Source organism: Cryptomeria japonica, chromosome 4, assembly GCF_030272615.1.
Source record: "Cryptomeria japonica chromosome 4, Sugi_1.0, whole genome shotgun sequence".
Lineage (NCBI taxonomy): Eukaryota > Viridiplantae > Streptophyta > Pinopsida > Cupressales > Cupressaceae > Cryptomeria > Cryptomeria japonica.
This window is the reverse complement of record NC_081408.1, coordinates 564,800,673-564,825,063: the sequence shown is the minus strand read 5'-3', so window position 1 is coordinate 564,825,063 and position 24,391 is coordinate 564,800,673. Positions and strand designations below refer to the sequence as shown.

Here is a 24,391-nt window from a genome sequence, read left to right as displayed (position 1 = left end):
AAGCAATACTGAAATAAATGAGGTATACAGCAAAAGTCAGAATTATTGCAAATCGTACCAGGCAGATTTGTCTGAATTACAAAGCCAAACAATGAATCCAATGTATTTCCCAAGCTCTCATACAAATTCGAAGTCAAACTGGAAGATGAAGAATGTTCTCCAACCCCACATACACTGGAAGTGAATACAAGCAATACCCTATACACAACGTGGTGTATTTGCTGCAAATGGCATTCCTCCAGCTGCAATGAACCACGTCTCCACTGGAAAGATGGTAGGCTACGCTGAAACCCTACTGAGAATTGATGCCTCTGTCCTTAATCACCACGCACAATGCCTTATAAGTCCGGTGCCAAAGATTGCTGAGGGCTACGTCCCAGCCAATCCTAATCCTGGGGTTTGCGTCCCAGTCTAGAAATCGCTCTCCAGAGCAAATTCATACAAGTTGTCAAATATGCAAAAGATAATCATAGAATGAAGCTCCTATCCCCTTATAACCCCTCTCAATTGCAAATCGAACCCTAATTGTCTCCAAGTGGCGTGGTCTAGTGGAAATGTTATAATTTCTTATTTTAAAGTGGTCATGTTACTAGAAAATGACCTTTTTCCCCATAGACAGAAATCCGCTCACTGAATTGCCCTGAGACCAAAGAGAAAGATTTAAAGAATTTCAAGATCTTTCCAACGAGCTATCACACAATAGGATGCGCATCCAGATGAGGCCAAAAATCCCCTTATTACTCCAAAATGGCTAACAACTTAGCCTTATTTAATTATTAAACGCTAACTTAGGAAATATTAAAAATATAACCCAAATAGCCACAAAATGCCCAACTGACATTACAAACCCTAAAATCATCCTGTCACCTGTCTGTGACTGAAGTCGGAAATCAAGGATTCACTGGTAGTCTCATCCCTAAAATCTAGGGATGCTCCTAAAATTTAGGAAACAAGCCCAATCTCTCTGAAACTGAACCCAAAGAGGCATCTCATGGAGACCCAACCTTGGGCATGATCAAACCTCCTAAAAAGTAGGAATTGCCTCCTAAAAACAAGGAATGTCTCCCAACTGATCAATAACTGCTAGAACACCAAGTCTCCAACACTGAATAACCAAACCGGGTCTCTGTCCAACCCTGTCAGCCTACAAGACCCCATAATAAGCTGACTCACATGTCTCTGCTAGACTGAGCTAGAGTGGGGACATGACAAATATCAAGTGAATGTTCCAAATTTGAATTACAAACATATTTCCCTCTTGGGCATTCGATTTGGGTGCCAAGTTTGAATTCAAAATTATTATGGGGTTTAACTATTGTTTTGGCTCCAATTTCATTCATTCTATCTTATCACTTTTAAATTTTAACAGGGTTTTGTCGTTCTTCTTCAGAGGCTGAGAAACCATTGAAGAAGTGATCTTCCAAGCTGATAAACTAGGGGGATAGAGGCTTGCAGGCAATGTGTTTACAAGTCTCCAGTGGCAATCACATTTAGGGGTTGCAATTGTGCTTCAAAGAGACTTTATGTGTGTTGCTTTTGTAGAGTTTGTAATAGAGAGTGTGTTGTAATTTCTTAGTTCATTTTTAGATTTGTATTGCTGGTAATAACAACATATATTGCTGCTCTTGGCTGTTGTTAGAAACTTATTTTCATACATCTTTCTATTGTGGGAAAGTGAGGAGTTTGGAGAGTATTTCGGATTTTACGATGGATTTGTGAACCTTTGAGCTCCATTTTTGGAGTCTATTTTGTAATGCTTCATGGCATATTGGTAGACTGTCATAAACATATATTCGCATGCTGTTATAATGCCAAAATTTCTGCAGAATCTTCTTCTTATTTTTTTATGAGGGTTTGAAGTGTTAATAAGTTCATTGGTGCAATTTTCGGCATACTCGATTTCACCGTTTGGTTGCAAATTGTAAATCTGAGTTGGGTTATTAGAATCTTGGAAATCTAATATAAAATTGCAGCAAGGGTTATTACACGTTTTCATAACAAAGGGATAAAATGTACTATCATTTTAAGCTTATTTGGCATCAACTAAACTTTCTTTTGACTTCTCAAGGGTCAAGGACATCAAATTAGGACATGTCAACATTCAAGAACTTGAATTGAGAGAGCACATTGAACAAGGGAACAAAATAGAGAAGAGTTTGTAGGAAAGTGGTCTTATTGAGGTCGCCTTCTTCCCTATCTCAGCACAAAGTCAAAAATTTGTCATTGGGTGTCAAATATTATCATCTAGTAACAAAGGAGATATATTCACTGAGTGGACAAGTCACTTGCCAACTACATGTGAATTTTAAAAAAAAGGTCTACCTTTATATCATGAAAGTGAAACACTAGGAGATAGACTTGGGGAAATGTAATGGATTGTAAATCCCAAAAACTTGAGTGTTAGAAGCAAATCAAATAAGCATTGGTTGAAAGAGAGACCAAAAAGCAAGCTTCCAAGGAATCAAAGGAATGAGTTTGGAGAAGAGCTTGCCAATATGATCACTCTCCTCAATAAAATGATGGGGTGGGATGAAGCAAGGATGTTCAGGTCATGGATGTTTTATATCATGAGCATTTGCAAAGGTATTATCTATTTTGATTGAACCAATTCGATCAATGAGTTCATCCACATGTGGTTGATAGAGTTTGAGTGAACATACATTCCACATGCTTTCTTACTTAGTCTATTTGCTTTCTATTGCGGATTCTTATAAACTCTTATAAGTGTCATTTACACTTAGAATTTCAAGAGTAATTTTATGCCTTCTTGCTGCTAAGATTGTTGTTCAAGAGTTGGCTGTCATGATACTTCATGCTAAGATAAATAATTGTAGTTCTGTATGCAATTTTCGTATTCAACTTACTGTTTTATGTGCATATTGTCCTGAACCCAATTCCAGTATGTATTCACCTTCTCGTAGTCTCTGATTTCAGCTATAAGGAGTGAGCATGTTTTCACTCCATTTAGATTAGATTTTTTGTATTAGAAAATCTATCAAAAAGCCTCTTGTTGAATTGCCTTGTGCCCTTGTCTAAGAACAAAAAGATAGATTTTCTTTAGTTTGTATTTCTCTGTGCTCAAAAAGATCCCCACTGATTCTAGGTATTTTTAATCTTTTATGTGCATGCTGTCCTATATTCAATTCCAATGTGTACTCATCTTCTTGTAGCCTCTGATTTTAGCTATAAGGAATGACATGCGTGTTTTCATTCCATTTAGAATTAGATTTTTTACATTAGAAAAGATATCAAAAACCTCTTGTTGAATTACCTTGTACCCTTTGCCTACGAATAAAACGATAGGCTTTCTTTAGTTTGTATTTCTGCATGCTCAAAAGGATTCCCACTGGTGTTAGGAATTTTTATAATTGTATATACATTTGCTTCACTCTTCAAAAAGGAAGCTTTCCTTACAAATTCAAATTTTAATCCTACATGCTATTCCATTTTGCATTGCACCAAATGGTGCAAATCAAAACATTAACAAAGGTTCCTTTTGCACTAGAGAGTAACAAAACGGTTCAATGGAGTCTCTTCATGTCCCTGATGGTTGTTTCATTGTGGGGTTCATTCCATTTAAGTTACTTATGTCCACAATGGCCTTAGTTGAACTTGAGATTACCCATGTCCTTTTCAATTAATTGTTGGGCTTAGTTAAATTCTCTAGTGTAATGAATAGTTAGGCCTACAAGAGGTAATACATGAGCCTATTTTTGATAATGATCAGACTAATTGAGATTAAATCATTGTATTTGAGTTTGTAGAGCAGACAAAAAGATGACTTTTATTGGAAGAGAAGTTACTAACACCAAATGGTAATGAGAGTCAAGGGACATTCATCTTCAAACATGGGTCGGTGATGTTTTTCCTTTATCTTAACAATTGGCTTTGACAACTAGCTTGGATGGTTTTTGTGCACTTATTATCACTATGTGATGATCCTCAAAACTCAGCATAGTGTTATACTCACCTAGCATTATAATTGGAATATCTTCATGGTGTATCTCCAAACATAATTGTAATGTCCCTTATTGGACAATGTAAAGATTATGAGATAATTGACACTCAGTTCTTACAATAACCTAAGCATTTGGAGATGTAATCATATAATAGCAATATTGATTTGCACCCAGTACACCATTACTTGCTGTGACAATATTAATATTTCATGAACTATAGATTGATACTGACAATAGTACTATGAACAGTTGTTTCTTATTGGAAATATACAATATACACAATTCGATTACTGCTGTCCAAATCTGGGAATGATGTTCTATAGGGTGTTTAGTGCTGTAACTGCTGTGGCTGGACCTTTGCTTCAGACGTACAATGTTGGGTCCGAGACTTGATCCCTAGATTCTCTTATGTTGTAATCTAAAATCCTTTTATCCTTCTTTTCCGATGCTGGGTGAATGATTCAGAATCCCTTCTTATACCTCCCATTTGGAATGATCAGTCAGGTTATGAAGACGTGACTCTTGCCCCTTCAAAATTGTATCTCTTCATGACAACGTTTAGACTTGTATCTCTAATACGTATTCATAATAACATTCATCAATTCCTCATTAATTTAATAGTTATTACCCAATGATGCATAGTAATTTCTGTATCCGTTGCTAACTACCAAATAGTGACTAATCTAATTAGTCAATTCGATAATCATTATTATTCTTCCACAAATTGCTGATTCATACTTGCCAAAATGTTTATTTAATGTCTTTTATAATTGACCTATTTGTTTATTTGCTATTCCGCATCATTCTTCAGATTCTGAATGGGCTCTACGAGATGAGCATACTCAGGTGCATGGAATGCAGGCCAGGATTGCTTCTATCGATGCTGCATACTTGGCGATGGTTTCTCTTAAGCGATGATCATCTTTATGGATTCTATACATAGTTACCTCTATATGCCTTTGCAAGTATTACTGCAATTTTGTCTTCTCGAGATGTGTCACCAATTGAGTTATTGGGTTGACATGACGTGAAAAGATAGGGACATCACAATAATCTCTTCCAAAAATTATATTATCAAGTAGGTATTGTGTGCACATGCTTTGAAAGACCCTAAATATTCAGTTAATGGTTTTGACTTTGGAATAACCCTATTAGTCTGTAACTTGTACTTGTTTCAACTATCAAGGTAACCAAACAACAAAAAGCCTTCTTGTTTTCCAATAGCTGCTCCCTTGATAGATGGCATGCTTATCCAAAGCGTATTGGTAATTTGCTTCAATTAATTGTGATTTTTCTTGGTTTCTAGAAGACAGGCCATATTGATACCTGTTGACGTGCCTAAAATCGCATTGCTACGACTCCATCCGGTCAACGCAGAATAGAATGATCTCGCCGAGTATCCTATCCTCTCTTGAGATAAGGAAATCCCTAATGTTGTTTCAATGGATCAATGGGGATAACCTCAAGGTTTCGATTGTTAGGTCTTGACTGCAGGATTACTTAGTGATTGATGTGATTTGCTAGGAGCACAAGGTGTCTTACGATTTTGCAACTAGCTGGTCTGTTGTGATTCAAAAACTACGAAATAAAATTAAAAGGGAAGGGATAGGAGATCTAAAACTAACAAGACTGGTATGCGGGTAGACGGATTCAACATAAACAATCCCTGCTTGGCCAGAATGGCTCACGACCTTGCAGGAAAGGTGCAATCTTCAAAGGGACTTGGAAGATTTTCAGACTGCAAATGCACGACTAAGCACCCAATTCTAGCATAACTCTAACAGACACCTGCAATGGAACTAAGCACAATTCAAAGGCTCAGGTTAACCATACAAAAGGATACACAATCAATATATCCTCACTGGTATGAGTCTGAATCTATCAAATACCTGCACACCCAAAACAAAAAGATCTATCTAAAATGCTGAAAGAAACCATGCAAACAGGATGAAAACAAGACAATAAACACCAAATCAATGTCTATACATTGATTTCAGCTGCCTATTACAACAATTTCTGCAACATCTCTATGCTAAGATCTAACCTATTCTAACTTCTAAAATCTAACTACAAAATTCTAACCTTCTAACTGTCTAACCACCAAAAATTCTAACCCTTTACAAAAGAAAGGCCTCTGCCTTTTATAGATTTTACAATATGAATCAGCGGCTAGGATGGATTGCATCCAAGGGTCCCTGACCTGCCTTCCAGAAGTTGGCAGCCTTAACCCATGCCCATTAAACTCTCAGTCATCTACCCAACAACCCTCTCAATTGCCTACAGCTGTTTGGTACTAATTTGAGTCTATCCGGTAGTTGGACATAACCGTCCACGACTGACTTGTTTCCCTTTTCTTTCAAAATATCTGAGTGGGACCCACAGGCAGTTTTACAATAAAACAGTTTCAGTTCTTTAAACTGAATTCCTAGAAGTAAAGCTAGTTGTGCACTTTTCCTGAGAACGCATAGACTTGCAACATTTGGAGTGTTCTTCGGTCTTTGGTCCCAATGGTGGACTTCAGCTTTGTGGTCTGGTGGCACAACGACATGCTTCCCAATGCTTGGTTCCGATCTCGCGCTCCTACATCTTCTTCAGCTTTCAACGCCTAGCTTTGATTGCAATCCTTCTTCGATTTGCGTTTTCAGGCCTTCTACTGGTTCTCCGAGATGATGTCCTACGAACAATCAATCTCACTTTAATAAATCAATTTGAAAAATTAATTAATTTAATTTAACAAACATTAAATTTTATTTATGACGTCTGGCTCGAAAAGCTCTTTGTGAGATGTATCTTTTGAATGTTTTCGCTTTCTCCTCTAGGAATTCAGGACCTTTAGGCAAGTTGAGAGATTTCGTTTTGAGTTAAGGCCACCTCTTCTGAATTCATTAGGGCTTTAGGATTAAAATGCGCGAGTTCTCACTTGGTTGACCCCTTGGCAAGACTCGACTCTTTAGCCAAATTGCGAACGCCTTTAAAATACTTTCTCCTTTTACTTGGCAAAGTTCGGCCCTCTGAACCAAAATGAGAGTTTTTGGCTTTCATTTTAACGCCATCCTTGTGAAATTTCGTGTGATTTTACCTTTAATCACCTAAGTCCTGGAATTTCGGGAACACTGGAGGTTTTGCATGATTTACCTTTTAAGTTTTAACCTCCCTTCTGGCAATTTCGGATTCAATAGGTGAAATTCAAGTTTTATTTAAAATCACGATGTTTGCCCACTCAATTTTCGGGCCGTAGGGGCCTTTTGCAAGATTTCGAATTCTCATTTTGGCCTTATAGGCCTATTTTGACTTGGAATGACTCTTCCTCTATTGTCTTTGGGTTATTTGACTATTTTGCAAGTTAGGAAACCTTAAGTTTTCGTGTAAATGAATGTTATCATGCGATTTTACTTGCTTGGTTATTTGTTTTGATTTCATGAATCCTCAGCTTCCTTAAACGTTTTTGCGCAAATTGGGTGATTTGGTCATTTTCGGCCTAGAAAGCCTTTTGGCAAGTTCTGGGATTGTTATGATTTTCGGTCTCTTAGCATTTCGCGAGTTTTGAAACTTATTTAGAGTCTCTTCATTTTCGGGAAATACGCCATGATTTGAACTTTGCTAATTTAGCCTAGTGATTTTCGGCCTGAGGAGGGTTTTTGAAAAGTTTGAAGTTTAACGCTTTTCACTAACTTTCTTCCCCCTCCGCGATTTCGGTCTTAGGAAGTCTTTTGAAAAGTTTTGTCTTATCTCATCACGCGATACTTCATATTTTTGGGTTAAAGGGGGGCTTTGTAAAGTTTAAGTATTAACGCTCTTTTCTTATTCTCCATTTTCGGGCTAAAAGCCCCTTCTGCAAACTTTATAACGCCTTTCCTTCGTGATTTTCGGGCCAAGAGGGGCATTTGGTTAGTTTCGGCTTTACCTTTTCCTCTGAAAGTTTCGCGATTTTCTATTTTGCGATTTTCAGCTCTTTGAGCCATTTTGAAAGTCGTGGTTTTCAGTATGAAAGGCCACTTCGTAGGATTTTGAAGACTTTTCGACTCCTCGAGTCGGTTTGTATATTTCGGCCTGGAGGGCCATTTTGCCAATCTCCTCATCTTCGGTCTAAAAGGAAATGGCGCAATTTATAATGATTTTCTTTCCATTGGCCCCCTTGTGTTATGGCCATGTAAGACGATTTCGATGTTTGGGAAACTCGGGGCTGATGAGGCTTCTGTATGATTTAGCTTGAACGCCTCCCTCCACACTTCGGCACCTCACAAAACTTACAAGAATGTCGAGTTCTAATTTTGGGCTTACTCTCGCACCTCTCACAGGATTCATCAAATGCGAAAGAAGGCAACTCTGCAGACCTCTCTCTTACGGTCAAACCACAAAAAAAGCAGGGGTCCCCTAAAGCAGGGAGTGTGTGTGCTATACACACAACAAATGGCGACTCGGCTGGAAAATGTTCCCGAACATTTCAAGGATGACTATCCGGATCGAATCCTAGAATCTTCGACATATACCCCACAAAACAATCCAAATGACAGAAGATAGATTCAAAGTAAAAATGAGGTCGCAAACTGAATCAAGTCACCAACCTTGAGAATCAAGTGTGTGCAGTGAAGTTCATTCAAGCGTAAAGAAGGTTGAGATATCATCGTTCAGTTAATGTAAGCTACGTAAAGCGACTCTAACTCCAAAAGCAACCTGGATAGAGCCCCGCTGCCAACAAGGGGCTATAGCCCCGACGGAGTTATCGCCTGTAAGCTCACAGAGATTGCTCTGTTTCCAATAAATTTTCTTTTGAATATCGGCAGAGGTGTCTGTACTCCCAAAGCCAAACATTTGATATTTCTTAGCTTTTCAATTTATTTTCTTTTGATTTTTCTTTTATTTTCACTTTTTTATACCTTAGCTGGTAAGCAGTGAAGCCTATGTGGGATTGAGCGTTACAGTGGTCGTTGAAGCAGAGCTTCAAATTTTCACTTGCTATGACTTCCCTTTGATAAAACGACAGACTTAAGCGATTTTAAGCGTTTAAAAGTGCAGTGATCACAACGTTGGCGACAGGACGCAGTAGGCAACTAAATTTTTAGAATGACTAAGCCCTAGGTTAGATGAACTGACTACGGGGGCAACCATCAATTAGGCGCTCTACCAAAGTTGGCATCCAAAAAAACAGACAAGAAAAAATTCCTGACTTAACACACCAATGATGGGAAAAGCAAACAAACCCCTACAAAAACTGACAGGGAGACAGCCCCTTCAGAAAGGACACCTATACTACAGCAAAGCAAACTAACTAAAGCAAAAAATCATGAAATCTAAACTACAACAGAAAACGAACTAAAACAGAAAACAAAAACCTAAACTAACTATGTACAGGAAGAGACTGATCGTACAAAATGCGGACTATATGCATGTATTCTCGACCCGGGGTGATTTTTCAGTATGTGCAACAGTAACAGGGCAGCGGGAATAGTTCTCAGTTTGGCTGGTTTGTCTTTATACTCTGAAAAGAAAATTTTCAATTGGCCACTATCAGGTTTATCCGGGACACCGGGCAAAATTATCAATTGAGGGAGTTCATTAGGTCCGTGGTTAATCCATTTACAGGTTGTTTTCCCTGAATATTCAAAATTAAACGAAAATTTTTCAGAATTAATAGCAAAACGGAAAGAAACAACTTGGCAAGTTTCTGAGTCATGCGGGGTGTTGTGGGTGGAAAAGCTTCAACAACTTCCTCAGGAGGTCGCAATTGGTGGTGCAACATCTCGATAGCGTCCGGTGTGTGTAAATCAGCATCGAATTCCACATTAGGTTGCGCAGGCTGAAAATCAGTCTTGAAACCGAACTCGAACTCAAGCAAGAGGGATGCATCGTCTATCGGTGTATCTTCGGATTGAATGAACCATGCAACCTTATGCACTTCTGTCAGCATGTCTTCAAACAGCAGGGACTTTTTGATTGATTGATCCTCAAAAACGTCCTCGACGGACTCCTGGACTGCATCGTCCATTAGTGAGGCTGCTGCAAACTGCCCCTCAACTTCTTGCTGATCCACAAAGCTCACTTGATCGTCCTCTTGAACACTGTCCTCATCAGTTGCAAGGATAATAAATTCATCTGCTGCCTTGGTCTGATTGACTAGTTCACCTTGCTCAACACTTGGCAACTCCATCTTTTCATCATCAGGTTCATCATCGGGGAGTGCGACACTGCATTGATTTTGTGATCTTCTGTACTTGTCTGCAGCAAGGTAGGCACTCTATTCTTTGTTGGTGATGGGCTCCTCTGGTTCTTCCGACAGTCCATATTGGGCTTTGACTTGACTAACTACCTCCATGCATAGCGAGCAGGTGAATTCTGAATGTGGGGTGCGGTAAATTCTGCACCACCAAGGTGACAATACGCTCTCCAAGCGTAATTCCTCATCAAGACCAAACTAGTTCTCAATCCAATCCTAAAATCTTGTAAACTCCTCAATGCTTGACGGAGGACTGGGGATATTCGGCTATACGATCTCCTCTGGCTTGGGGATATCCCAAAAGAATATCTGCCCCTGTAATGCGAGCTCAACCCTTGACAAAAATGTCAAGCAATTCAATTCTTCATATGCTGTGGTGCCATGAATTGTGCAGTGAGCTGCAAATGTGAACTCGAATAACTACTTTGGATACAAGTGCAGACTTAGCCCTTGCTGGATTTGGAAAATTTCGGACTGCGCACAGTCTTCATGAAATGGCTGACTCAACATACTGACTCAGAAATATTTTTGGTATTTCAGATTTTCTGATTTTTTTGGTTTTTCTGGTTTAACAGGTATCTTGCATATCTCGAATATAGCATTGGAAAGGTCGATTAGACTCAACTTGCTGCAAGGTACCTGATAGGGGCCCTCCTTCTAGCGCTAATTTTGTTGACGTGTCTATAATTGCATTGCTACGACTCCATCTGGCCAATGCAGAATAGAATGATCTCGCCGAGTATCCTATCCTCTCTTGAGATAAGGAAATCCCTAATGTTGTTTTAGTGGATCAATGGGGATGACCTCAAGGTTTCGATTGTCAAGTCTTGACTGCAGGATTACTTAGTGATTGATGTGATTTGCTGGGAGCACAAGGCATCTTACGATTTTGCAACTAGTTGGTCTGCTGTGATTCTCAAACTGCGAAATAAAATTAAAAGGGAAGGGATAGGAGATCTAAAACTAACAAGACTGGTATGCGGGTAGACAGATTCAACATAACCAATCCCTGCTTGGCCAGAATGGCTCACAACCTCGCAGGAACGGTGCAATCTTCAAAGGGACTTGGAAGATTTTCAGACTGCAAACGCACAACTAAGCACCCAATTCTGGCACAACTCAGATGGACACCTGCAATTGAACTAAACACAATTCAAAGGCCCAGGTTAACCATACAAAAGGATACACAATAAGTATATCCTCAATGGTATGAGCCTGAATCTATCAAATACGTGCACACCCAAAACATAAAGATCTATCTAAAATGCTGAAAGAAACCATGCAAACAGGATGAAAACAAGACAATAAACACCAAATCAATGTCTATATATTGATTTCAGTTGCATATTACAACAATTTTTGCAGCATCTCTATGCTACTGCTAAGATCTAACCTATTCTAACTTCTAAAATCTAACTACAAAATTCTAACCTTCTAACTGTCTAACCACCAAAAATTCTAACCCTTTACAAAAGAAAGGCCTCTGCCTTTTATAGATTTTACAATATGAATCAAAGGCTAGCATGGATTGCATCCAAGGGTCGCTGACCTGCCTTCCAGAAGCTGGCAGCCTTAACACATGCCCATTAAACTCTCAGTCATCTACCCAACAACCCTCTCAACTACCTACAACTGTTTGGCATTAATTTAAGTCTATCTGGTAGTTGGACATAACTGTCCACAACTGACTTGTTTCCCCTTTCTTTCAAAATATCTGAGTGGGGCCTATTGACGTGTTTTTTATGACTACGTCGAACACAAAATAAAGTTGCCTAACGGTCACTTCACTCTCTCTTGATCAAAGTGCGATTGCATGCTAAGATTGCAAGAAGTTCAAACAATTGACTCCAAGGTTCCTTCAATGGTGGATGTGACTCAGTTGGCTGATGTGATTGTTGGTAATCCAAGGGGCCTTACGTTTGCATCATTCTTTCACTTCTTTGTTGTGGCTGGAACTCCATCATCGGATATGACAATTTCGCGATGCTGCTGCTTCGAACGGACTAAAATGAACTGAACGTAAAAGGGAAAGGGTTTAGAAGGATCTAAATCTACTCCTAAGGGCAGTGATATCAACAACTAATGCTTTGGTGGACAAATTCCAAACAAACCAAGCTCTGCTTCGCCAAGATCAACTACAACTCCGCAAGAACCGATGCAATCTTCTGGGGATGCTAGAGGATTTTCAAATCGAGAAAGTACATTTGAATACCCAAAAATGGCGCAATCCAAACGACTATCCACAATCGAACTTAGCACAAATTTAGGGGGCTCAAACTAACTTTACACTGCAACTTACAATCAGCAAGATGCAGAAAGTATGAACCATGGAAATTCATCAAACACCACTACATTCTCCATTGAAATCAAAGCACTTTACTATTTCTAATCTAAGTGAGGAAGGTGAAACCATGCAAGCTTTGAAAAAATAATTTAAGTGGACACCATCAGAGAACAATGTTTCACTGTTATTATCTCAAAACTTATCGCAACAATTTCATGCAAGGCTCCCTCCCTAACAAATGAGGGGGGTCACCCCTTTATATAGGTCTCAGGCCATGATTACATGCAAACCCTAATTAGGGTTTTCCCTAAAAGATTCTCCACTCAAGATGCAACAAGGTAGGAATCTCAAATCAATAACCCATCAAGCCCATATACAATTAATTCAAAAGTACCCAAAATAGCATCCATTGCACATTAAATGCACCACCTCCTTCAAATTCACCCAACATGCGTTGAATATTCATCCATGCAAAAATCACCCCATTATGTCATAAATGATCCATCATTTCCACATGCGACGGCTTCATGCAAAAGGAATTTGCCATAAATTCAACATGCACTGACCGGGTCGCCATTTGGTCAAATATTCCGGTAATGAATGCGCCACTCTACTGCCACGTGTTCAATAGATCCTCGCCATGCAAGTGGACCCCACCATCGTATATCCACTCCTGCATATCTGGAATTGTTAGAGAGGGAAAATTCAATTCAGGAAGAATTTTCTTGAAGTCTCCTCAACTTTCCTTGCTTGAAGAAGGTTTTCCATCGATTTTCACCATCTCCTATTTTTTAGGAAAATTTCCATAATTTTAGGGTTTTGGTCCAGGAGAGAGAATTCTCTTACGTATCCATATCTTCAAAAATTTCTAAATTTGGAGGTCATTTGAGCCCTGAAAATGGATTTTTCAAATTTTTCCCTGGGGGGAAATTTCTTGTTCAGTTCATCCCTGATTCCTTCCTTGCCTTTGAAATTTTATCTTCAATTCATCCTTGGATGTGATTTCTTGTTGTGGAGGAATTCTCCTTTGGAAAGAAATTTGTTCCTTACCCTGAACTATGTCCTGAAGGAAGAAATTTCAAACACTTAGTCAATTTTTCACCTTTCCTGGAATTTCTTCTTCTTGGGTGCAATTCTTCCCCGATGAAGGAATTCATCTCTTTATGCATTGTCCATGAGAAGATCATTTTAGCGCACTCCTATGTTCCTAGGCGGCATTTTACACTTAGTGGGGAATTCTTTCAATTCCATGGATTCCTTGCATCCCTCTATCTGGCGCTCCTTCTCTCACTTGGGCGCTAAAATGCCTTGGTCAAGGACTCTTGCAATTTGCCTGTTTCTCCATGCACTCTTCATTCTGGTGCCCTCCACAAGGCTGGGGCAGAAATTCCTCCTGAGAAAGGAATTCAATGTTTTGTGAATTGTCCATGTCTTCTTTTCAACATCCCTATTTTTTAGGGATCCTCCGAAAATTTAGGAGCCAGGTTCATTGGATGGAGAATTGTGCCACGATTCCGAATCTATAACAATTTCCTCATCCCGACGAGATTCGGTGTCTAAAAATAGCAAATTCAAAAATTTGCGCGAGGGGAATTTTATTTTCTATTCCTCCTTGACCCCTTGGATTCCATGCCTTAGGCAAAATTTCAACTTTTTAGCTTGGGCGTTGAATTCACTATGCCTTGGAATTTTCACTTTTTTACACCTTCCATGGAATGCCCATTTTGGCGCCCAATCACTCCCTTGGGCGGAATTTTCGCTGGAGGAAGGATTCATCGAATTGTCCTTCTCTCCTTGGGTATGGCACTTTGGCGCCTTGCCTCATGTCTGGGGGCAAATCATACTTGGCCAAGGATTTTTTGCATTTGTCCATCCATCCTTGCCTTCTCCATTTTGGCACCCAAGTACACATTTGGGCAGATTTTCTCATGGGCCAAAGATTCATGAAATTTTTCCGCTTATCCTTGCCTTCTCCATTTTGGTGCCCAAGTCCACATCTGGGCGGATTTTCTCATGGGCCAAGGACTCATGAAATTTGTCCGCTTATCCTTGCCTCCTCCATTTTGGCGCCCAAGTCCACATATGGGCGGATTTTCTCATGGGCCAAGGATTCATGAAATTTGTCCACTTATCCTTGCCTCCCCCATTCTGGCGCCCAATCACTTCGTAGTGCGGAATTTTCACTATGTGAAGGATTCATGGAATTTTTTGTGAATCCTTGAGACCCTCATTTTGGCGCCCAATCATTTCCTTGGGCGGAATTCTTCATGCATGGAGGATTTTGATGCTTTTCACAAGTTCCAGGCTCTTCGTTAGGATATATATATGAAATATAACATTTAAGTATAAGTGGCATCTTCAATATGTCTTTTTCCTTTCTTATTCTTATACTTTAAGTTATATTTCATATATATTGTCAGGATGATTGAGAGTGGTTTCAAGTTCATAGGAATCATAATGCAGATTCTAGATTTTGGAAGATCTTTCAAGTTTTTAGACTTAGTCAAATTTCAGGCCATTTTCGGATCAAGATGACATTGGTGGATTGATGTGAATTTCTAGACTTATATGATTTTGCATGCTTTCTTCTTCTCGAATAGGAGTTCCATACTTGACCATTTTATTTGATCCAACTTGCCTACCTTCTGACTCTTCCGGATTTAGAAATGATCTTCAAGAGCGTTCAGTCTTCAGCGTCTTCAGGGATGTTCAGTTTTCACTGTTTTCCTGTGAAGAACCTGCCAAAAATAGATTTTCCCAAATAGTAAGTGTTTCAAATGTGAAGGTTTGGGCAAAATAGGTCAAAAAAGCACTTACTAAAAATAGAAACTTACTAAAATTAGAAACTTACTAAAAATAGTAAGTTTGATTTCTGGCAAAATGACGACATTCTGGGACTCAATAAAATCCCTAAAAAATAGGAACTTTCTAAAAATAGAAAGTTACTCTGTTTTGGCTCAAATTTTACTGGGAGGTTCCTTGAGGGGTCCTGATTCTAGTCGTATGTTCAGTTTTTCCAAAACCCTAACAAAAACCCCTAAAATCTAGGACAAAAGGCAGAAACCCTAAAAAAGGACAAAACAGGCCCTAGACTTCACCAAACTCGCTCAAACGAAAAGCAGATTAAACCCAAATGACCCTCGAACACCTGCAAAGCAGAGAGACTAACGAGACTGTTGCGAAAAGACCCCAAAAACGCAAGCCAAAAGACCGGTAGGGCCTAAAAAATAGGGGGTTCCCGTTTGCAATGGGGCAATGTGTGAAAACGTCACAACAAGGCCCATAGGCAGTTTTACAATAAAACAGTTTTAGTTCTTTAAACTGAATTCCTGGAATTAAATCCAGTTGTGCAGTTTTCCTGAGAACGCATAGACTTGCAGCATTCGGAGTGTTCTTCGGTCTTTGGTCCCGGTGGTGGACTTTAGCTTTGTGGTTTGGTGGCACAACAACACGCTTCCCAATGCTTGGTTTCGATCTCGCGCTCCTATATCTTCTTCTTCAGCTTTCAGCGCTTAGCTTTGATTGCAATCCTTCTTCGATTTGCATTTTCAGGCCTTCTCCTGGTTCTCTGCGATGACGTCCTGCGAACAATCAATCTCACATTAATAAATCAATTTGAAAAAATTATTAATTTAATTTAACAAACATTAAATTTTATTTATGACGTCTGGCTCGAAAAGCTCTTTGTGAGATATCTTTTGAATGTTTTTGCTTTCTCCTCTGGGAATTCAGGACCTTTAGGCAAGTTAAGAGATTTCGTTTCGAGTTAAGGCCACCTCTTTTGAATTCATTACGGCTTTAGGATTAAAATGCGCGAGTTCTCACTTGGTTGACCCCTTGGCAAAACTCAACTCTTTAGCCAAATTGCGAACGCCTTTAAAATACTTTCTCCTTTTACCTGGCAAAGTTCGGCCCTCTGAACCAAAATGAGAGTTTTTGGCTTTCATTTTAACGCCATCCTTGTGAAATTTTGTGTGATTTTACCTTTAATCACCTAAGTCTTGGAATTTCGAGAATACTGGAGGTTTTGCATGATTTACCTTTTAAGTTTTAACCACCCTTCTGGCAATTTCGGATTCAACAGGTGAAATTCAAGTTTTATTTAAAATCACGATGTTTGCCCACTCAATTTTCGGGCCGTAGGGGTCTTTTGCAAGATTTTGACTTCTCGTTTTGCCCTTATAGGCCGATTTTGACTTGGAATGACTCTTCCTCTATTGTTTTCAGGTTATTCGACTATTTTGCAAGTTAGGAAACCTTAAGTTTTCGTGTAAATGCATGTTATCGTGCGATTTTACTTGCTTGGTTATTTGTTTTGATTTCATGAATCCTCGGCTTCCTTAAACGTTTTTGCGAGAACTTGGTGATTTGGTCATTTTCGGCCTAGAAAGCCTTTTGGCGAGTTTTGGGATTGTTATGATTTTCGGTCTCTTAGCATTTCGCAAGTTTTGAAACTTATTTAGAGCAGAGAAACGAGACTCGCCCGGACTCGCCCACACTCGGCGAGTCCGAGTACGAGTCAGGCCTGGCGAGTCCCAGGAGCTCGGACTCGGACGCGTCCGAGTCTGGCGAGTAAAATCGCCAGACTCACCGAGTTGGCGAGTTTGGCCCAAACTTGGCAAGTCCCGAGCCCCAAACTTGGTCGGCGTCTAGCCAAACAAAAAACACAAAAAAAAATTAATTTGCAATGTTTTTGAAGTCCGTTTTTTTTTTAATAATTATCTTCTATCCCTAAACGTGACTTTCATTTCATTCACTTGCAAAAAAAGGAGGACTAAAGTGAGTTCGGAAGAAAAACAAGGGTGCATAGAAGAAAAACCAGCAAGGAGGAAGCTCAACTTTTCTTCACTTTGTCACATTGGAGCTGCATTGTGTTTTGATTTGGTGCATCAAGAGTTGGATAGGAAGACTTTGCAGCTCGTTTCAAGCTTGTTGTAAGAGGTACGGTTGTTTTTTTGAAGATTAGTTTGTTTCTTGTATGCAAAAATTCCATTTTGTATCCATTTATTTTGAAAGTTTTACATCTTCTTTCAAAATCTTTTGTATGTGTGTATGTAGCATGTAGTATGTAGTTGTAGTGTTGTACTATGTAGGGTTTGTAAATTTCTTTTTTCTTAAAATAGGGTTTGACAAACCCTACTTTAGTTTTTTTGAATGTATGTAATATGTATTAATTTTATTTTGTATTTGTAATGTTTTATTGCAGCAAACTTCACTTTATTATTTCAATTTGCCTCAACTTCAAGTTTCACAAAACTATCCTAAAATGTCTACTTCAGCTTCTAGACCCCCCATTAGAAAGGACCCTGCTTGAAAATATCATGAGGATTTTCCAGTGCAAGGAAAGGGGCAAACAAAATGTATGTTTTGCAAAACAATATTCCATGGAGGTATATATAGGCTGAAATACCATATTGTTGGTGTGCGTGGACATGATGCCGAACCATGCCTAAAAGCAATCCTTGAGGCCGTACGTGATTATTATGTAATGGTTGAGGAGATTGAAAGGAAAAAGAAACAAAAGGAGGATCGAGCGGCCATTGGGAGAGAGACAGTTTTAGGAAGAGGGACACAGTTAGGTTGTGTTGGAGGCCCTTCTTCCTTACCTCCATATCGTCCCACTCAGTTGGCTACTACTAGTGTTTCCGTTTCTGCTTCTGCTTCTATAAGTGGCAGTGCCACCGCCACTTCTCATGCTCCTACCACTAGTAGTTGTAGTGGGAATGTTACCATTGGACCTAGCATTCGTAAATCTAGGTTGGATTCCTTCTTTGTGCCTCGCACTACTCCTCGGTCCCAACCGTCGCTTGAGGGCATGGGTTGGAACAAGGAGGTCCATGATGCTGCTAAAATGGCAGTTGGCAGGTTTTGGAGCTACAGCTGTATTCCATTCTTTGTAGCCAAGTGAATGTTTTACTAACTTTTATGTTTGATAACTTTGATTGTTTTAATTTTTATACTTAACTTATCTCATTGAATTTTTATACTCAACTTATCTCATTGAGTTTCTTTGCGACAGGTCTCCTTATTGGCAACAAATGGTTGATGCCATTACCATATGTGGGGCGGGGTTCAAAGCCCCTAGTGAGAGTGATTTGAGGGGACCCATTTTGTCTCAAATGGTGGATGATGTGAAAAAGGATTTAGATGAACAATGCCAGATATGGAGCACTAAAGGTTGCACCCTCATGACTGATGGTTGGATGGATAGGAGAAATAGAAGTCTCCTTAATTTTCTTGTTTCTTCCGCAGGTGATTAATTAATTTTAGTTTCATATAGTCTTTAATTTTTTATTTTTTATCTAATGGTTTATTGAATGATCATTGACCTAGCTTTATTTTTTTATTTCAGGGGGCACCGTTTTCATCAAGTCCATTGATGTCTCTGCCCATTGCAAGAATGCCACCTACCTATGTGAGCAGATAGAAGAGGTGATTGAAGATGTGGGTGAGGAGAACGTGGTTCAGGTGGTGACCGACAATGCAGCAAATTATGTTGCTGCGGGTAAACTTTTGATTACAAACTATTTTTGTTTGCAAATTAATTACTATCTTGTAGTTTGTACCTCCATTAATTACAATTTACAATGCAACAAATTATGTTGCTGCAGGTAGAATATTGATGGAGAGGCACCCATCTATAGTTTGGACTCCTTGTGCTGTTCATTGCATTGACCTCATGTTGGAGGATATTGGAAAAATCCCATGGGTCAAGAGATGTGTAGAAAGGGCAAGAAATGTCTGCAAATTTGTATATGATCATTCATGGGTGTTGGCTCTTATGAGACAATACACAGAGCAGAAGGAGTTGGCTCGTCCAGGAATCACAAGATTTGCCACAAACTTCCTCACATTGCAGTCCATGCTTAGGTCTAAGTCTGCCTTGAGATGTATGATTGTTGGTGAGGAGTGGTCTTCCTCATCCTATGCTACCACCCCTGCAGGGATAGATATGGCAGACTGCATTTTTGATGAGCAAGGCTTTTAGGTCCCTTGTGATGAGATAGTGAAGGTAATTTTTTTATAAATTCTACAATTTAACTTCATGTTTTATAACTTATATGTATTCTCTTATTTGCTCATTTTTCTAAATTACACAATATTTTCAATTTTGCAGTTTGTTAAGCCCTTGGTGGTTTTGTTGCGAGTTGCGGGTGGAGATAAGCCCGCAATGGGCTATATATATGAGGGCATGGATAGGGCGAAGGAGGCCATCAGATTCGTCTATCGAGCAGATGAGAGCAAGTATGGTCCCATTTGGGAGATCATTGATAGATGGCATCATCAGCTTCATAGGCCCATCCATGCGGCAGCCTATTATCTGAATCCGGCATTTCGTTTTATCCCTTCTTTCAAGGCTGATGTGGAGGTCCTTAATGGGCTATATGCAATCATGGAGAAGATGGGACCTGCTGGTACTTCTCAGATAGACCTTTTTCGAGAGCTACAGATGTTCTCAGATGCACAAGGGGAGACCTTCTCTCGTCTTGTTGCCAAAGACGGTAGGACAACTATGATGCTAGGTAAAAATAAATTGTTAGGCTTAATTTTAGTTTTATTCAATACTATATTGTAACTTGTTAAATGAGTTCATGAGTGAGACTAATTTTATTTATTTTTCTCATTTCAAACTCAGATCATTGGTGGAACTTTTTTGGCCCAGAGACACCAAATATTCAGAAGTTGGCCATTCGCATCTTGAGCCAACCATGTAGCGCATCAAGTTGTGAGTGCAATTGGAGTATGTTTGAGTACATACACTCCAAGAGGCGCAATAGATTATATGTGGAGAAGATGAATGATCTCGTCTTTGTTCACTACAACCTCCGCCTGAGAATGAGAAAGAATGCAATAGTTGACATGTCTCCTATCATTCTAGATGAGGTTGATCTTGAAGCAGAGTGGGCCAATGAGAATCAGATAGCTCCTGGGACTCCTACAGCTGTATTTAGTAATGATGACATTGATTGGATTGACCAGGTAGATATAGAGGCTGAGGCTCTAGCCATGGCAGAGGAGGAGCAGAGAGCACAAGCAGAGACAGGAAATACTGAGACTCAAAGTGACACAACTGTTCCTGATGTTGGCGAGCATGACACAGCTGTTCCTGATGTTTGTGAGCATGGCATGGTGTCACGGGGAGCGACTATGGTTGCTGAATCATCCAGGACCTACTTTAAACGCCTTCGCAAGGGGCCAGGGTGAGAGGGTGCACGGCCCTCTGAGCCATAGGCTTGTACACTTGTAGTTGTATTTAGTATTTACTATTTACCTTTGGTATTTGTATGAAACATTTGATGATGATCATATGATGACATGGATTTTTTATTCCATGAGTTTTCTAATATTGTATACATTTGACAATATTTATATATCTATGTTTGTTATTTTCTTCAACTACAATTTGCGTTTATGCTTATGTGATTGATGTATACTTGTGTATGTAATCAAATGAGCCGAGTTTGATGATGCTTTTGTGTCTTTAAGGTGTATTCAATAAAGGGTGTCTGAAACAAGTTTTAAATCTTTATAAATCTCTAAATTTCTTGAGTTTTTCACTTTCCTGAGTCTGGAGCCGAATCTGATGCCGAGTCCGAGTCCGAGTCGGCCTTGCCGAGTCCGAGCCGAGTCCGAGTCCCGTTTCTTTGATTTAGAGTCTCTTCATTTTCGGGCTATGAGGCCATGATTTGAACTTTGTGAACTTAGCCTAGTGATTTTCGGCCTGAGGATGGTTTTTGAAAAGTTTGAAGTTTAACGCTTTTCACTAACTTTCTTCCCCCTCTAAGATTTTAGGCTTAGGAAGCCTTTTGAAAAGTTTTGTCTTATCTCATCACGCGATACTTCATATTTTCGGGCTAAAGGGGGGCTTTGTAAAGTTTAAGTTTTAATGCTCTTTTCTTATTCTCCATTTTCGGGCTAAAAGCCCCTTCTGCAAACTTTATAACGCATTTCCTTACTTCGTAATTTTCAAGCCAAGAGGGGCATTTGGTTAGTTTTGGCTTTACCTTTTCCTCCGAAAGTTTCGCGATTTTCTATTTTGCGATTTTCGGCTCTTTGAGCCATTTTGAAAGTTGTGGTTTTCGGTATGGAAGGCCACTTCATAAGATTTTGAAGCCTTTTCGGCTCCTCGAGTCGTTTTGTAAATTTTGGCCTGGAGGGCCATTTTGCCAATCTCCTCATTTTCGGGCTAAAAGGAAATGGCGCAATTTATAATGATTTTCTTTCCATCGGCCCTCTCGTGTTATGGCCATGTAAGCCGATTTCAGTGTTTGGGAAACTCGGGGCTGATGAGGCTTCTGTATGATTTAGCTTGAACGCCTCCCTCCACACTTCGGCACCTCACAAAACTTACAAGAATGCCGAGTTCTAATTTTGGGCTTACTCTCGCACCTCTCTCAGGATTCATCAAATGCGAAAGAAGGCAACTCTGCAGGCCTCTCTCTTACGGGCAGACCACAAAAAAAGTGGGGGTCCCCTGAAGCAAGGGGCGTGTGTGCTATACGCACAGCAATACCTTATCACCTAGTCGCTAGCATGGAGGGTTAGATTACATACCTTTTCCTTCGTTTGTATTTTACGTATATGCCAAGACAGCAACTTTGTCTTGCTTGTGATTTTTGGCACCAGGGAACTCATTTTCATGGCTGAGTATTTAATTAATATTGTTTCTGTTTGATCATTTAACATTTACATTTTTCTGATAGTTTGGTCATACTGAAATAATATGGGTAGACTCTGAGTCCCACTTCCTTAACTGTCTGTTCTGTAATAATGATTTACTTTATCTGGGCAGCTAGCATCATGAATAATTTGCTTCAAGGACAAATTCAACCCAACTTTTCCCAAAAAATTGCTTAACAGAATCAATCTTGCCTTGATTACAATTGAATGCTGAATTTATTTAAAAGTTATATCTTCTTGTGCTAATTACAGTTTTATTTTGTTTTTACCAACTGTTTTGACTACATGACAATACTGTATGCTTATAGGTGATAGACATATACAATTGTTACCCACCGTTGACTATATAATGGATAGTTGATGAAGCTCATATACCCATATGATTATCTAATGTTTGCTGCACAAATTGATTCATCGCAACCTTTTTTGGCCATATCATCGTGTCTTCTTTATCTACTTTTATTCTACTTGAACAATCTTGAGACTTCAAAATATTGATAAAGACTTCACATTGACTTGAGGAGTAGAAAGGTCTCTTGTTTCCTCTTAAGTTTGAACAGTTTTCTACCATTGATTGACAGTCGGATTTCGCTCTTTAATTTCAGTTCCAGGGAATCACTAAGCCAAAAAAATTGTTTGGCAAGAATCAAGATACTGTACATGGCTAGCTTTAACCAAGTCTGTGTTCTACTATTATTGAACAGCAACAATTTCGTAGAATTATTTAAATTTCTCTGCAGGAGTCCATTTTCATGGCATCCCATGCATTTCAATGGGGTCTTGTAATCCACTGGTTGCTTCCAGATGTGCCTCATCATTTCCAACTTAATCTCCAAGAGGGACTTTTTTCCATTCATGATTTATGCAAATTCTTGATCAACTGGCAACGGCTGCATCTATTAAGAGGTCAAATGGAGAAAGAAATTCTCCTAGGTTGTCCCCATTTGCCTTTAGAAAGGTGAAATTCCAAAATTCCACTGCCAAAGCACAATTTCATCCAAATAGAAAATTTCAAGATATGATGACCCTATAACTATCACTTCCCTGTCATACATGACATAACTAAGAGAGAAGAGTCATTAACTATGAAAATATAAAACAGCACATGATATATGGGTAATTGGGTTTGCACATATATTTGTCAAGTATATAAATCTGAATCGGCCAGTGCCCTTACTCAACATAAGGTAATTAGAAGAATTATAAAAGAAATACTTACATTTATAAATATGTTCATCATAGAAGTGAATAAATTTGAACTCATAGATACCCTTACCTGCCCCACATAAGGCGCTCAGCACCAAAGGTTGTGATTAAATCTGACAACAGGCTTGATGTATCATCATAAGGATACAGCTTCCTTGACACGCGGAAGGAGGCACTCACTTTTACATAAACCTATAGTTACCAACTTATTATCATCTCTAATTATGTATTCAATAACCCCAATTAAGCTCAAAAAATGTGAGATAAAATTTACTTTATATCATCTAAACTTTGAGTACTTATAAACAACAATATGTGTAGAATGCAAAATAAAATATCTTCCAACCAACACATATAAGATCAAACAAAGCTATAAGATTAGCATCAAAGACTTCTTGATTGTAGGATAAATATTTTTCAAGCTAGAAAATTACTATTTCTCAAAGTGATTTATTGTGTATGTGCATTGTCTTGCTAACAAAATAATAGCACCAAAACCCATCCCTAAAGACATTGCCCCTTATTAAATACCCAGAAGGAAGTTGTTACAAAGAAAACACAAGGCCTATTTTTTAAAACATTAGTAAAACAACCAACATATTATTACAAATGCAAGTTACTGCATTGTAGATGAAATTTGTTCTTTCTACCATAGACCTAAAAACAAAATATTTACTAGAGTTACAAGACTTGTTGAGACTCACCTAGACTCAACAAGTCCTAAGGCGACCCACCCTCGCCAAGTCTAGGAGACTTGGCAACAAAATCTGATGGACTTGCCAGACTCGTCAAGTCTGAGGAAGTTCTGACTTTCGGATTCAGTTGCATGTCTGGAAAAGAAAATTAAAAAAAAAACATAACAAACATTAAATTCAACTTTTTTTTTAAACTTATATTTGCCTCATACTGTAATGTCCCCACTTCTTGAGTGATCTATTAGGAAGGGAAACTCACCTGACACCCATCTCCATAGGTGAATTCTGGTGTTTGGGGATGATCTACTTGCCAAAGGGAATCTTATACTTAGTCATTTTTATGACTTTGGTA

The 24,391-nt window shown here is 39.0% G+C and overlaps 1 protein-coding gene across 3 annotated transcripts in view; it reads right to left on the bottom strand.

Annotated features, from left to right (window-relative positions):
* The window catches only part of LOC131036099 (uncharacterized), a 176,034-nt gene that overhangs the window by 51,656 nt on the left and 99,987 nt on the right, over nt 1–24,391 (bottom strand). For all 3 annotated transcript variants that reach the window (XM_057967912.2, XM_057967911.2, XM_057967913.2), the window contains one exon: nt 23,415–23,536. In XM_057967912.2, coding sequence (XP_057823895.1) covers nt 23,415–23,536 — 122 coding nt within the window. The remainder of the gene's footprint in view (nt 1–23,414; nt 23,537–24,391) is intronic.